This window comes from Phocoena phocoena, chromosome 3 (assembly GCF_963924675.1).
Source record: "Phocoena phocoena chromosome 3, mPhoPho1.1, whole genome shotgun sequence".
NCBI classification, from domain to species: domain Eukaryota; kingdom Metazoa; phylum Chordata; class Mammalia; order Artiodactyla; family Phocoenidae; genus Phocoena; species Phocoena phocoena.
The window spans coordinates 115864363-115881641 of NC_089221.1; the positions used below are offsets into that span (position 1 = coordinate 115864363).

At 39.7% G+C, this 17279-nt stretch overlaps 1 protein-coding gene across 6 annotated transcripts in view; it reads right to left on the minus strand.

The window, feature by feature from the left end:
- Positions 1–17279, minus strand: part of FAM13B (family with sequence similarity 13 member B) — a 68531-nt gene that overhangs the window by 24386 nt on the left and 26866 nt on the right. For all 6 annotated transcript variants that reach the window (XM_065873095.1, XM_065873096.1, XM_065873093.1 and 3 more), the window contains exons 7-8: positions 16190–16345; positions 14309–14441 (exon numbers count right to left, since the gene is read on the minus strand). In XM_065873095.1, coding sequence (XP_065729167.1) covers positions 14309–14441; positions 16190–16345 — 289 coding nt within the window. The remainder of the gene's footprint in view (positions 1–14308; positions 14442–16189; positions 16346–17279) is intronic.

Below are 17279 nucleotides of genomic sequence, written 5' to 3' on the forward strand. Positions count from 1 at the left end.
GTATAGCTCAGTGCTCTGTGATGACCTAAATGGGGGGATGGGGGTGGAGAGGTGGGAGGGAGGTCCAAAGTGAAGGAATATATGTATACATATAGCTGATTCACTTCATTGTACATCAGAAACTAACACAACATTGTAAAGCAACTATACTCCAATAAAAAGAAAAAATATATAGATGCAAAAATCCTCAACTAAATATTAGCTAATCAAGCACCTAAAAAACTACTAAAAGAACTATACACAACAACCAAGTAGGATCTATCCCAGGTATGTAAGGCTGGTTCAGCATTTGAAAATCATATAGTGTAAGCTATCATCAACAGGCTGAAAAAGAAAAATCACATGATCTTATCAAGAAATGCAGAAAAAGCATGTGACAAAATCTAACACTCATGATAAAAACTCTTAGTAACTAGGAACAGAGGGTACTTTTTCAACTTGATAATGACTGTCTACAAAAAACCTACACCTAACATCATACTTATTGGTGAGAAACTCTATAAACTTTCTGAGTTCAGGTACAAGGCAAGGATGTTCCCTCTCACCACTCCCTTTCAACACTGTATTAGAAGTCCTTGCTAATACAGTAAGGCAAGAGAAGGGAAAAAAGGTTAGCAGATTGGGAAGGCAGACATAAAACTATCTTTGTTCACATATGACATGATTGTCTATGTAATGTAGAAAATCTGAAAGCATTAACAAAAACAATCTCCTGGAACTAATAAGTGATTATTAGGTCACAGGATACAAGGTTAATAAACAAAAGTCAATTGCTTTTCTATACACCAACTGCATTCTGAAATTAAAACACAATACCATTTACATTAGCACCCAAAAAAGTGAAATATTTGGGTATAACATTTATGTGAGGGGGACTTCCCTGGTGGTACAGTGGTTAAGAATCCACCTGCCAATGCAGGGGACACAGGTTCGAGCCCTGGTCCGGGAAGATCTCACATGCCGCAGAGCAACTAAGCCCATGTACCGCAACTACTCAGCCTGTGCTCCAGAGCCCGTGAGCCACAACTACTGAGTCCATGCACCACAACTACTGAAGCCCACGCACCCTAGAGCCTGAGCACCGCAACTACTGAGCCCACACGCCACAACTACTGAAGCCCGAGCACTCTAGGGCCCACGTGCCACAACTACTGAGCCTGCGCTCTGCAACCACTGAAGCCCATGCGCCTAGAGCCTGTGCTCTGCAACAAGAGAAGCCACTGCAACGAGCAGCCCACGCACCACAACAAAGAGTAGTGCTTGCTCGCTGCAACTAGAGAAAGCCTGCACACAGCAACAAAGACCCAAAGCAGCCAAAAAATTTTTAATTAATTAATTTTTTAAAAAACATGTATATGAGAAAAACTACAGAACTCTGAGGCACTAAATCAAAGAAGAACTAAATAAATACAGAGATATCCCATTTTCATGGATTGAACACTCAATATTGTCGAGATGTCAGTTCCTCCCAATTTGATGTACAGATTCAATGCAATCCCAATCAAAATCCCAGCAAGTTGTTTATGGATATTAACAAACTCCTTCTCATCTTTATGGGGGGAGGTAAAAGACCTAGAACAGCCAACACAATACTGAAGGAGAAGCACAAAGTTGGAGGACTGATACTACCTGACTTCAAGACTTATTATAAAGGAATAGTAGTCAAGACAGTGTGGTACTGATGAAAGAATAGACAAAGAGATCAATGGAACAGAATAGAGGTCCCAGAAATAGACCCCCATAAGTATAGCCAACTGATCTTTTTTTTTTTTTTTTTTTTGCTGTACGCAGGCCTCTCACTGTTGTGGCCTCTCCCACTGCGGGGCACAGGCTCCGGACACGCAGGCTCAGTGGCCATGGCTCACGGGCCCAGCCACTCTGCGGCATGTGGGATCTTCCCGGACCAGGGCACGAACCCGTGTCCCCCGCATCGGCAGGCAGACTCTCAACCACTAAGCCACCAGGGAAGCCCTAGCTAACTGATCTTTAACCAAAAAGCAAAGTCAATATAATGGAGCAATGATAGTCTCTTCAACAAACGGAATTGGAACAAATGGACACCCACCTGCAGAAAAATGGATCTAGGCAGAGATCTTACACCCTTCACAAAAATTAATTCAAAATGGATCATAGACCTAAATGTAAAACACAAACTATAAAACTCCTAGAATATAACACAGGAGAAAACCTAGATGACCTTGGGAATGGTGATGCCTTTTTAGATACACCTCCAAAAACACAATCCATAAAACAAGTAACTGATAAGCTGGACTTCATTAAAATTAAAATCTTCTGCTCTGCAAAATCTGATATCAAGAGAATTAGAAGACAAGCCACAGACTGGAAGAAAATACTTGCAAAAGACACACCTGATAAAGGACTGTTACACAAAAAAGCAAAGGACTCTTAAAACTCAATAATAAGAAACAACCCTTGAGACACAGATGTAGAGAATAAACATATGGACACCAAGGGGGTAAAGCGGTGGGTGGTGGGGGGAGTGGGATGAATTGAGAGATTGGGATTGATATATATACACTAATATGTATAAAATGGATGACTAGTAAGAACCTGCTGTATAAAAAAATAAATAAAATTCAAGAATTCAAAAAAAAAAAAAAAAAAAAAAAACAACCCAATTGAAAACTGGGCCAAAGACCTTAAAATACTTCTCAACCGGGGAACTCCCTGGCGGTCCAGAGGTTAGGACTTGGCACTTTCACTGCAGGGGCCGGGGTTCGATCCCTGGTTGGGGAACTAAGATTCCGCAAGCGGCAAGGCACAGCCAAAAGAAAGAAAGAACTAAAACTCAATAACAAGAATACAAAACCCAATTAAAAAAAAAAAAAAAGACTTCTCACCAAAGAAGATACACTTCTTTATACAGGAGATGGCAAAGAAGCATATGAAAAGATGCCCCCACATCATATGTCATCAGGGAAATGCAAATTAAAACAATGAGATACAACTACCTACCTATCAGAATGGCCAAAATCTGGAACACTGACAACACCAAATGCTGGTGAGGTTAGAGAGCATTAGGTACGCTAATACAATGCTGGTATGAATGCAAATTGGTACAGCCATTTCAGAAGACAGTTGGCAGTTTCTTACAAAATTCATACTGTATGATCCATCAATTGCGCTCCTTGGTATTTACCCAAAGTAGTTAAAAACTTAAGTCTACACAAAAACCTGCACACAGATGTTTATACCAGCATTATTCATAACTGCCAAAACTTGGAAGCAACCAAGACGTCCTTCAGTAGGTAAATGGAGAAATAAACTGTGGTACATACAGACAATGGAATACTGTTCAGCACTAAAAAGAAGTGATCTATCAAGCCACAAAAAACACACAGAGGAACCTTAAATGCACATAACTAAGTAAAAGAAGACAATCTGGAGCTACATACTATGTGATTCCAACTATATGACATTCTGGAAAAGGCAAAACTATAAAGACAATAGAAAGATCAGTGGTTGCTGGTGGGATGGGGTATGAACAGGCAGAGCACAGTTAAAAAACCCGGTATATTATATATTTTTCCAAACCCATGAAATGGACAACACCAAGAATGAACCCTAAGGTAAACTAGACTTTGAGTGATTATGGTATGTCAGTGTAAGTTCACTCTTGGTAAGAAATGTACCATTCTGGTGAGTGATGTTGATAATGGGGGAGGCTATGCATATGTGGGGGCAGGGAATACATGGGAAATCTCTGTACCTCCCTCTCAATTTTGTTTGTAAACCTAAAACACCTCTAAAAATAGTCTCTTAAAAAAGAAAAAGAATTCCTGCTTTCTTAAAGTAACTAATACACCAACTTCATTCAGCAAATCTACTGAGTTGCCTACTATCTGCCAGGTGACATTTATTTGTTTGGTCATATATTCCACAAATACTTAATGAATACATACTATGTGTTCCAGATAATGGGGATGTAATAATAAACAAAACAGATGAAAATCTCAGCCCTCATGAAGTGTACAGTCTAATGATGGGAAACAAACTAACAATAGATATGTGCAATGGTGACAGAACTATTAAGGGGTAAGAGGGGCAGACAGTGAAGGACAAAAAGTTCAGAGACTGGATAGAGGCAGGTCAGTGAGAGGGCCTGTTAATACATACAGAGTAATGAGGTTTGGCCTGAGAAGGTAAAATTGAGGAAAAATCTGCGGGATCAGATGAGGAAACAAGCCATAGGCATATCTAGGCAAACAGCAATCCAGACAGCACCTTAAGACTGAATTGTCTCAATCATAACTGTCCATCAGTCCATGTTTCCCTACTGCCTATTGCTATATTTTTATACCTAGATGGCACTGGAAGGTTCTGAGATGAGAACTGACATTATGTAATTTTCATTTTAAAAGGATCACTCTGGCTGCTGCTCAGAACAAACCATAGGGCGGAAAAGATAAGATCAGTTAGGAGGCTGTATTAATCTAAGTGAAATGATTGGACCTGTGTGGTGGCAACGGAAACATTAAAAATGGTCAGATTCTATACAAACTTCGAAGGTACAATCAATAGGTCTTTGTAACGGACTAGATGTGCAGTAAAAGAAATCAAGGACGAACCAAGGCTTTTGGCCTATGCATGTGGAAGGAAAAACTGCTGTTTACTGAGATTTTAAAGGCAAAAGGAAGAACACATGTGTCAACAAGATTACAAGTACAGTTTGGTGCATGTTAAGATGGATATAAAATGTTTATATGATGTTTATGAGATATTAAGATGTTTATAAGATATTCAATGTTGGGTACAACAGCTGGGTATAGGAATCTATAAAGTTCAAGAGAGAGATCTGGACTAGAGATAGAAACCTGGGAACTTTTAGCATAGTTGTAATCACATAGTATGTAGTCTTTTCAGATTGGCTTCTTTTACTTAGTAATGTGCATTTAAGGTTCCTCCATGTTTTTTTTGTTGCCTGATAGCTCATTTCCTTTTAGTGCTGAACAGTATTCCACTGTCTGTATGGTATTTAAAACCATTAGACTAAATGAGATTACCAAGGAAGTGAATGAAAATTAGTGACCTGAGAACTGGGCCCTGGGCCATACTAAATTTGAGAACATGAAAAGCAATCAGCAAAGGGATAGAGCAGCCAGTCAAGGAGAAAAAAAAACCCAGAGGAGTGCGATATCCTAAAAGCCAAGTGAAGAAAATGTATCCAGATAGTAGGCATAATTAATTGAATCAAATTGTGCTCTTGGGTCAAGTAAAATGTGCAAAAGACATAATTAGTGATTTGCAAGAACAGTTTCAGAGGAATGTTAAGGGTAAAGGTTACCTGGAGGGGATTCAAGCCAGAATGTGAGAAGAGAAATTAAACAGACACAGATAATTCATTCAAGTAATTTTATTATAAAGGAAAGCAGAAAAATGGTGGTGTGGCTAGAGTGGGAAGAAGGGTCAAGAGAGGGTTTTTTCCTAAACATGGGAAAAGTAACAGCCAAAATATTCTACACTGATGGGAATGATCCAGTAGACAGGCAGAAACCGATAAACCAGGAAAGAGCAAAGAGACAACAACAGAAGCAATAACCAAGAATAGATGAAAAGAGATTAATCGAATATACCAGTGGAAGTAAGAATATTAATACACAAGTAAAATACAAGTCCAGTAAAAGTAACAACAGCAGCTTAACTTCTGTAAAATGTTTTCCAGCTTATAAAATAACTTTATACTTTTACTTCTTTGGATATTTATAACAATCCTCTAACAGAGGTATTACCTCCCACTTATATAAAGAAAAGCAAAGAACAACTCAGAGAAGTTAGGTAACTTGGTCAAAGTCACACTGCTATTAGCAGGCAAAGCCAGAATACAAATCTCTATAAATTCCTTATTACAGGTATGTTAGCTTATGATTTAGAATGAAAACATGCTGAAGAAAATTTCCTCATTCATTAAGTATATTATCTTAAAAAGTGTTAACAAGGGACTTCCCTGGTGGTCCAATGGCTAAGACTCCATGCTCCCAATGCAAGGAGCCCGAGTTCAATCCCTGGTCAGGGAACTAGATCCCACATGCCACAACTAAGAGCTCACATGCTGCAACTAAAGATCCGGCATGCCACAATGAAATCCCGTGTACCACAAGTAAGACCTGGCATAGCCAAATAAATAAATATTTTTTAAAAATAAAAAATAAGAATAAAAAGTGTTAACAAAACTAAACTTTGAAACATGTCTTAGAAAAAGGTTGTTTTGTACATTTATTGAAATTATTTTAAAAACAACGTTACTACTAAAAATTGTGACAGTGAAAATTTACTTTTTAAATGATGTTCATGCGTTTTCCATAATTATGAAAAGATCTCATGTTCTTCAGGAAAAAATATGGGACATACAGGGCTTTTAAAAAGAACAGGATCTAGGGCTTCCCTGGTGGCGCAGAGGTTGAGAGTCCGCCTGCCGATGCAGGGGACACGGGTTCATGCCCCAGTCCGGGAAGATCCCACATGCCGTGGAGCGGCTGGGCCCGTGAGCCATGGCCGCTGAGCCTGCGTGTCTGGAGCCTGTGCTCCGCAACGGGAGAGGCCACAGCAGTGAGAGGCCCGCGTACCGCAAAAAAAAAAGAACAGGATCTAGGGGAAGATGGCGGAAGGGTAAGACGCGGAGATCACCTTCCTCCCTGCAGATACATCAGAAATACATCTACACATGGAACAACTCCTACAGAACACCTACTAAACACTGGCAGAAGACCTCAGACCTCCCAAAAGGCAAGAAGCTCCCCATCTACCTGGGTAGGGCAAAAGAAAAAACAGAGACAAAAGAACAGGGACGGAACCTGCACCAGTGGGAGGGAGCCGTGAAGGAGGAAAGGTTTCCACATACTAGAAGCCCTTTCACGGGCAGAGACTGCGGGTGGCGGAGGGGGGAAGCTTTGGAGCCGCGGAGGAGAGCACAGCAACAGGGGTGCAGAGGGCAAAGCGGAGAGATTTCCGCACAGAGGATCGGTGCCGACCAGCACTCACCAGCCCGAGAGGCTTATCTGCTCACCCGCCAGGGCGGGCAGGGCTGGGAGCTGAGGCTCGGGCTTCAGTCGGAGCGCAGGGAGAGGACTGGGGTTGGCGGCGTGAACACAGCCTGCAGGAGGTTAGTGCACCACGGCTAGCCGGGAGGGAGTCTGCGGGAAAAAGTCTGGACCTGCCGAAGAGGCAAGAGACTTTTTCTTCCCTCTTTGTTTCCTGGTGCGCGAGGAGAGTGGATTAAGAGCGCTGCTTAAAGGAGCTCCAGAGACGGGTGCGAGCCGCAGCTAACAGCGCAGACCCCAGAGATGGTCATGAGACGCTAAGGCTGCTGCTGCCACCACCAAGAATCCTGTGTGCGAGCACAGGTCACTCTCCACACCTCCCTTCCAGGGAGACTGTGCAGCCCGCCACTGCCAGGGTCCTGGGATCCAGGGACAACTTCCCCGGGAGAACGCACGGTGCGCCTCAGACTGGTGCAATGTCACGCCGGCCTCTGCCGCCACAGGCTCCCCACCCCCGCACTCCGTACCCCTCCCTCCCCCCGGCCTAAGTGAGCCGGAGCCCCCGAACCAGCAGCTCCTTTAACCCCGTCCTGTCTGAGCGAAGAACAGACACCCTCAGTCGACCTACACGCAGAGGCGGGGCCAAATCCAAAGCTGAACCCCAGGAGTTGTGCGAACAAAGAAGAGAAAGGGAAATCTCTCCCAGCAGCCTCAGGAGGAGAGGATTAAATCTCCACAATCAACTTGATGTACACTGCATCTGTGCAATACCTGAATAGACAACGAATCATTCCAAATTGAGGAGGTGGACTTACAGAGCAAGATTTATTATTTTTTCCCCTTTTCCTCTTTTTGTGAGTATGTATGTGTATGCTTCTGTGTGAGATTTTGTCTGTATAGCTTTGCTTTCACCATTTGTCCTAGGGTTCTATCCATCCGTTTTTTTGTCTGTTTTTACTTCTTTAAAAAATTTTTTTCTTAATAATTATTTTTTTATTTTAATAACTTTATTTTAATCTTACTTTATTTTCTTTTCTTTTATCATCTTCCTTCCTTCCTCCCTCCCTCCCTTCCTCTCCTTTCTTTCTACTTTTTCTCCGTTTTATTTTGAGCCATGTGGATGAAAGGCTCTTGGTGCTGCAGCCAGGAGTCAGTGCTGTGCCTCTGAGGTGGGAGAGCCAACTTCAGGACACTGGTCCACAAGAGACCTCCCAGCTCCACGTAATATCAACGGCAAAAATCTCCCAGAGATCTCCATCTCAACACCAGCCCCCAGCTTCACTCAACGACCAGCAAGCTACAGTGCTGGACACCCTATTTCAAACAACTAGCAAGACAGGAACACAACCCCACCCATTAGCAAAGAGGCTGCCTAAAATCATAATAAGTCCACAGACACTCCAAAACACACCACCAGACATGGACCTGCCCACCAGAAAGACAAGATCAAGCCTGATCCACCAGAACATAGGCACTAGTCCCCTCCACCAGGAAGCCTACACAACCCACTGAACAAAATTTAGCCAGTGGGGACAGACACCAAAAACAACGGGAACTATGAACCTGCAGCCTGCAAAAAGGAAACCCCAAACACAGTAAGATAAGCAAAATGAGAAGACAGAAAAACACACAGCAGATGAAGGAGCAAGATAAAAACCCACCAGACCTAACAAATGAAGAAGAAATAGGCAATCTACCTGAAAAAGAATTCAGAATAATGATAGTAAACATGATCCAAAATCTTGGAAATAGAATAGAGAAAATGCAAGAAACATTTAACAAGGACCTAGAAGAAGTAAAGGGGAAACAAGCAATGATGAACGACACAATAAAGGAAATTAAAAATACTCTAGAAGGGATCAATAGCAGAATAACTGAGGCAGAAGAACAGATAAGTGACCTGGAAGATAAAATAGTGGAAATAACTACTGCAGAGCAGAATAAAGAAAAAAGAATGAAAAGAACTGAGGACAGTCTCAGAGACCTCTGGGACAACATTAAACGCACCAACATTCAAATTATAGGGGTTCCAGAAGAAGAAGAGAAAAAGAAAGGGACTGAGAAAATATTTGAAGAGATTATAGTTGAAAACTTCCCTAATATTGGAAAGGAAATAGTTAATCAAGTCCAGGAAGCACAGAGAGTTCCATACAGGATAAATCCAAGGAGAAACGCGCCAAGACACATATTAATCAAACTGTCAAAAATTAAATACAAACAAAACATATTAAAAGCAGCAAGGGAAAAACAACAAATAACAGACAAGGGAATCCCCATAAGGTTAACAGCTGATCTTTCAGCAGAAACTCTGCAAGCCAGAAGGGACTGGCAGGAAATATTTAAAGTGATGAAAGAGAAAAACCTACAACCAAGATTACTCTACCCAGCAAGGTTCTCATTCAGATTTGATGGAGAAATTAAAACCTTTACAGACAGGCAAAAGCTGAGAGAGTTCAGCACCACCAAACCAGCTTCACAACAAATGCTAAAGGATCTTCTCTAGGCAAGAAACACAAGAGAAGGAAAAGACCTACAATAACAAACCCAAAACAATGAAGAAAATGGGAATAGGAACATACATATCGATAATTACCTTAAATGTAAATGGATTAAATGCTCCCACCAAAAGACACAGAATGGCTGAATGGATACAAAAACAAGACCCATATATATATGCTGTCTAGAAGAGACCCACTTCAGACCTAGAGACACATACAGACTGAAAGTGAGGGGATGGAAAGAGATATTCCATGCAAGTGGAAACCAAAAGAAAGCTGGAGTAGCAATTCTCATATCAGACAAAATAGACTTTAAAATAAAGACTACTAGAAGAGACAAAGAAGGACACTACATAATGATCAAGGGATCGATCCAAGAAGAAGATATAACAATTGTAAATATTTATGCACCCAACATAGGAGCACCTCAAAACATAAGGCAAATACTAACAGCCATAAAAGGGGAAATCGACAGTAACACATTCATAGTAGGGGACTTTAACACCCCACTTTCACCAATGGACAGATCATCCAAAATGAAAATAAATAAGGAAACACAAGCTTTAAATGATACATTAAACAAGATGGACTTAATTGATATTTATAGGACATTCCATCCAAAAACAACAGAATACACATTTTTCTCAAGTGCTCATGGAACATTCTCCAGGATAGATCATACCTTGGGTCACAAATCAAGCCTTGGCAAATTTAACAAAATTGAAATTGTATCAAGTATCTTTTCCGACCACAACGCTATGAGACTAGATATCAATTACAGGAAAAGATCTGTAAAAAATACAAACACATGGAGGCTAAACAATACACTACTTAATAACGAAGTGATCACTGAAGAAATCAAAGGGGAAATAAAAAAATATCTAGAAACAAATGACAATGGAGATACGACGACCCAAAACCTATGGGATGCAGCAAAAGCAGTTCTAAGAGGGAAGTTTATAGCAATACAAGCCCACCTTAAGAAACAGGAAACATCTCGAATAAACAACCTAACCTTGCACCTAAAGCAATTAGAGAAAGAAGAACAAAAAAACCCCAAAGTTAGCAGAAGGAAAGAAATCATAAAAATCAGATCAGAAATACAAGAAAAAGAAATGAAGGAAACGATAGCAAAGATCAATAAAACTAAAAGCTGGTTCTTTGAGAAGATAAACAAAATAGATAAACCATTAGCCACACTCATCAAGAAAAAAGGGAGACGACTCAAATCAATAGAATTAGAAATGAAAAAGGAGAAGTAACAACTGACACTGCAGAAATACAAAAGATCATGAGAGATTACTACAAGCAGCTCTATGCCAATAAAATGGACAACCTGGAAGAAATGGACAAATTCTTAGAAATGCACAACCTGCCAAGACTGAATCAGGAAGAAGTAGAAAATATGAACAGACCAATCACAAGCACTGAAATTGAAACTGTGATTAAAAAATCTTCCAACAAACAATAGCCCAGGACCAGATGGCTTCACAGGCGAATTCTATCAAACATTTAGAGAAGAGCTAACACCTACCCTTCTCAAACTCTTCCAAAGTATAGCAGAGGGAGAAACACTCCCAAACTCATTCTACGAGGCCACCATCACCCTGATACGAAAACCAGACAAGGATGTCACAAAGAAGGAAAACTACAAGCCAATATCACTGATGAACATACATGCAAAACTCCTCAACAAAATACTAGCAAACAGAATCCAACAGCACATTAAAAGGATCATACACCATGATCAAGTGGGGTTTATTCCAGGAATGCAAGGATTCTTCAATATACACAAATCAATCAATGTGATACACCATATTAACAAATCGAAGGAGAAAACCCATATGGTCATCTCAATAGATGCAGAGAAAGCTTTCGACAAAATTCAACACCCATTTATGATAAAAACCCTCCAGAAAGTAGGCATAGAGGGAACTTTCCTCAACATAATAAAGGCCATATATGACAAACCCACAGCCAACATTGTCCTCAATAGTGAAAAACTGAAAGCATTTCCACTAAGATCAGGAAAAAGACAAGGTTGCCCATTCTCACCACTCTTATTCAACATAGTTTTGGAAGTTTTAGCCACAGCAATCAGAGAAGAAAAGGAAATAAAAGGAATCCAAATCGGAAAAGAAGAAGTAAAGCTGTCGGTTTGTAGATGACATGATACTATACATAGAGAATCCTAAAGATGCTACCCGAAAACTACTAGAGCTAATCAATGAATTTGGTAAAGTAGCAGGATACAAAATTAAGGCACAGAAATCTCTGGCATTCTTATACACTAATGATGAAAAATCTGAAAGTAAAATCAAGAAAACACTCCCATTTACTACTTTAACAAAAAGAATAAAATATCTAGGAATAAACCTACCTAAGGAGACAAAAGACCTGTATGCAGGAAATTATAAGACACTGATGAAAGAAATTAAAGATGATACAAATAGATAGAGAGATATACCATGCTCTTGGATTGGAAGAATCAACGTTGTGAAAATGACTCTACTACCCAAAGCAATCTACAGATTCAATGCAATCCATATCAAACTACCACTGGCATTTTTCACAGAAGTAGAACAAAAAATTTCACAATTTGTATGGAAACACAAAAGACCCTGAAAAGCCAAAGCAATCTTGAGAACGAAAAATGGAGCTGGAGGAACCAGGCTACCTGACTTCAGACTATACTACAAAGCTACAGTAATCAAGACAGTATGGTACTGGCACAAAAACAGAAACACAGATCAATGGAAGAGGATAGAAAGCCGAGAGATAAACCCACGCACATATGGTCACCTTATCTTTGATAAAGGAGGCAGGAATGTACAGTGGAGAAAGGACAGCCTCTTCAAAAAGTGGTGCTGGGAAAACTGGACAGGTACATGTAAAAATATGAGATTACATCACTCCTTAACACCATACACAAAAATAAGCTCAAAATGGATTAAAGACCTAAATGTAAGGCCAGAAACTATCAAACTCTTAGAGGAAAACATAGGCAGAACACTCTATGACATAAATCACAGCAAGATCCTTTTTGACCCACCTCCTAGAGAAATGGAAATAAAAATAAACAAATGGGACCTAATGAAACTTCAAAGCTTTTGCACAGCAAAGAAACCATAAACAAGACCAAAAGACAACCCTCAGAATGGGAGAAAATATTTGCAAATGAAGCTACTGACAAAGGATTAATCTCCAAAATTTACAAGCAGCTCATGCAGCTCAATAACAAAAAAACAAACAACCCAATCCAAAAATGGGCAGAAGACCTAAATAGACATTTCTCCAAAGAAGTTATACAGACTGCCAACAAACACATGAAAGAATGCTCAACATCATTAATCATTAGAGAAATTCAAGTTAAAACTACAATGAGATATCATCTCATACCAGTCAGAATGGCCATCATCAAAAAATCTAGAAACAATAAATGCTGGAGAGGGTGTGGAGAAAAGGGAACACTCTTGCACTGCTGGTGGGAATGTGAATTGGTACAGCCACTATGGAGAACAGTATGGAGGTTCCGTAAAAAACTACAAATAGAACTACCATATGACCCAGCAGTCCCACTACTGGGCATATACCCTGAGAAAACCATAATTCAAAAATATTCATGGGGCTTCCCTGGTGGCGCAGTGATTGGGAGTCCGCCTGCCGTGCAGGGGACGCGGGTTCGTGCCCCGGTCTGGGAGGATCCCACATGCCGCGGAGCGGCTGGGCCCGTGGGCCCGTGGGCCATGGCCGCTGAGCCTGCGCGTCTGGAGCCTGTCCTCCGCAACGCGAGAGGCCACAATAGCGGGAGGCCACAACAGTGAGAGGCCCGCGTACCGCAAAAAAAAAAAAAAAAAAAAAAATATTCATGTACCAAAATGTTCATTGCAGCTCTATTTACAATAGCCAGGAGACGGAAACAACCTACAGGAGATGGAAACAACCTAAGTGTCCATCATCGGATGAATGGATAAAGAAGATGTGGCACATATATACAATGGAATATTACTCAGCCATAAAAAGAAACGAAACTGAGCTATTTGTAATGAGGTGGATGGACCTAGAGTCTGTCATACAGAGTGAAGTAAGTCAGAAAGAGAAAGACAAATACCGTATGCTAACACATATATATGGGATTTAAGGGAAAAAAATGTCATGAAGAACCCAGGGATAAGACAGGAATAAAGACACCGACGTACTAGAGAATGGACTTGAGGATATGGGGAGGGGGAAGCGTAAGCTGTGACAAAGCGAGAGAGTGGCATGGACATATATACACTACCAAACGTAAAACAGATAGCTAGTGGGAAGCAGCCACATGGCACAGGGAGATCAGCTCGGTGCTTTGTGACCACCTAGAGGGGTGGGATAGGGAGGATGGCAGGGAGGGAGACGCAAGAGGGAAGAGATATGGGGATATATGTATATGTATAACTGATTCACTTTGTTATAAAGCAGAAACTAACACACCATTGTAAAGCAATTATACTCCAATAAAGATGTAAAAAAAAAATTAATAAAAAGAACAAAATGCGTCCATAATACCACCAAACACCTTAGCTGACAAGGTAATTTGTTTCCTTCCAGAAAAGTATTTTAAAATAAGGTGTTTTATATTTACTTCTCTACTCAATGATGGTTCCTGACCTCTACTGAGAGTATGTATGTTCCTGGGACTTATAACCAAGGCAAACATGTATAACAGCAAAGATATTGAACTATGGCTTCTGGTATCAAAGGAACACATGAAGCAATCAGAATTGTAATCTAGTACACCTAACACAGAGATTTTTAAGTCTTAGCATTTCTTACCTGGTTATTTTCTTCATCCTCAAATACAAAATCTTGCTGCATAACTTCATTGTCTAAATTAGTGCTAGCCACAGGTTCTGAACAGTCTCTGTTACATTCACTGGCATTAATAATACCATCAGCAATATCAACCCTAGTAATGAAGATTAAAAAGTCAGATCAGGCCACATGTTGAATACGTAATGCTTTAAAATAAATAAATATAAGTAACAATCTGAAACTTTTCCTTGTCAAAGAAAATTTGTCTTTTTCATAAAGAACCACAGTTTCTTTATCTTGCCAAGTTAGATTATTAAGTGTACAAAGTTTATTTTTTTCTCTCCATGGGATGTTGTGAGGACCCTACCTGGTTTGCTATCCACTTTGAATATTTTCAAAAGCAAATAAATGGTTTTAAAAATAACTTATGTGCCAAAATAATGATTTCCCTTATAAATGCATACTCTAAATCATAATAATGACCTGTTTACTGATTAAAATACAAGTCTAGCACTAGGTACCAGAGTGTCCAACACCTTATCAAGTACAACAGGAATAGCTTCCTACTGCATATTTTTTCATCTTATATAATTTAGAATATGCACAACACTGCAGGTTTTTGTTTACAAAGATGATACCACTATTAATGAGAATATGAGTTATTTCCATAATACTGTCTGAGTATGGGCATAGGTTTTCAGGATCTCTAGCTAACTTAAGGGCAAACTCCAAGAAATCTGCTTATATTATATCCTTTGAAACATTTTCCTACTATTTCCAACTTTTAGATACTGCTTCTTTCCTTCATATTCAACTCAAATACTCCCTAGATCCACTTGTATAGTTCAAATCATGCCTTCAAAGCACATAAATCAGGGCCATCATATCGAGCTGCACAGGCTGGTGATGCCATCTATGCAGACTACATGGCACACCTGCAGTTGTACAATACGGTATTCCATAAACATATTCCAAGCATTGGTTTTTATATCCATTAATTTTTCAGTTTCATTTCATACTTGATAGCTAGTCTAGTATACTTGACACATTTGGCCTTTAAAAAATCTAATTCTTAACAACAAAAACAGAATTCTACCCAGTCATCAATTTTTTTTGCCTTCCTATGAATTCTCAAAATTTGGGTACATCTTTCTTAAGATCATGATCAATGCTGCTCTGTAGATCTGTCCCCAGAACAAAAACTGATCAACGCAAACTATGAAATCATTGCACTGTGGTCTCAGAGAAAGGAACCTATATATCCTAAACTGCAGGGCTGAGGTAATAGGAAAGGAGATGAAGCTTTTTGTCATTTAAAGGTAACAAGTCAGATGAAAAGTGGAGTAACATCACACAGTACATAGAGTACTTTTAACTTACACAAATTCAATTATTAACAGCTAACCTAAAACAAAGGCATGTAGGGAGGGCAAAGGCTGGAGGCAGGTGATAAGTTAAATAGCAAAGGATGATTCCATCTACCATTTCACTCAATGACCATGTGCACTAGGAGTGATGTCAATCTGCTGTCCCTGTACCTATCTGTCTAGATAACTGCATGTCATGGTGTGACCATTTGGAGAACAGACAATAGTTCTACTTTTTTTAAAGTTATTTTTCATATAACATGGATCCTAAAAGTAAGCTTGCTACTTCATCTGGTGTTCACAGGCTGTGTTGGACTTAATGCCTACTACCTTAATGGAAGACTTATGAGATTTTCAATGTTAAGAAGTATATACAATTTATATGCAAGTATATACAAAGTCACTTTTCACACTGACTTTCAGAAATGCTCAAGTAAGATGACACCCCATCATTTAAGAAAAAATACAGTTTTTTAAAAGAAAAACAATTTTATAACTCAATAAATAACAGTAAAATGTTTTAAAAGTTTCTTACTGGTTATTAGATCCTTCCCCATCACAATTAACACTTCCTGCTTCATTATTACACACCAGACTTTGCTGTTGTAAATTCTTACGATCATGATCTATGCTGCTCTGCAGATCAAAAAGGTGCTGTTCCACAGCTGCTCTAATTGTTCTTTCTAAAATGCTATAAAACAGAACACATTTTAGTGAGAAGCAGTCACCCTAACTAGTTATTTGGTCACATAAACACGAACTTTAAAATGTACAACCAGTTTTTAAAAAAAATTTATAATGGTATATAAATGAACAGGCTAGAGGGGAAAAAGAAATAGGAAAACATAATATTGGCTTAAATTTTTAAATGAAATTTGCCCAAATAAGATATACAAATCAATCATAATGTCACTATTACTACTGAGGCATGAATGATCACTTGGCCCAGTAATTCACTCCTCACTTCAATACATATAAAGCCATTTAAAAAGACTTCAGGGAATTCCCTGGCGGTCCAGTGATTAGGACTCCGCGCTTCCACTGCAAGGAGCACGGGTTCGATCCCTGGTCAGGGAACTAGGATGCCGCATGTTGTGTGCCACACATGCATGCATGCATGCATGCATACATACATAAATAAAGCAGCCATTAAAAAAAAAACTTCATAAAAAAGCTCTTTTGACATTTTCAATCATTTCAGAAGATCAAAAAAAATCAATTGAGGGGCTTCCCTGGTGGCGCAGTGGTTGAGATTCTGCCTGCCGATGCAGGGCACACGGGTTCGTGCCCCGGTCCGGGAAGATCCCACATGCCGCGGAGCGGCTGGGCCCATAAGCCATGGCCACTGAGCCTGCGCGTCTGGAGCCTGTGCTCCGCAACGGGAGAGGCCACAACAGTGAGAGGCCCGCGTACCGCAAAAAAAAAAAAAAAAAAAAAAAATCAAGTGAAAAAAAGTTCATCTTTATTCTGTATGTGAGTGTAATTCATTCCTTCTTCATCTGTTCTGACTGAAGTACATAAAATACTGGTTTCACTGCCTTATGTACAATCCTTCCTCTAAAGTAAGTACAATAAATACATGATTTTAATTTCTACAGTTTAGTATTTTTTTTTTTAATTTTTAA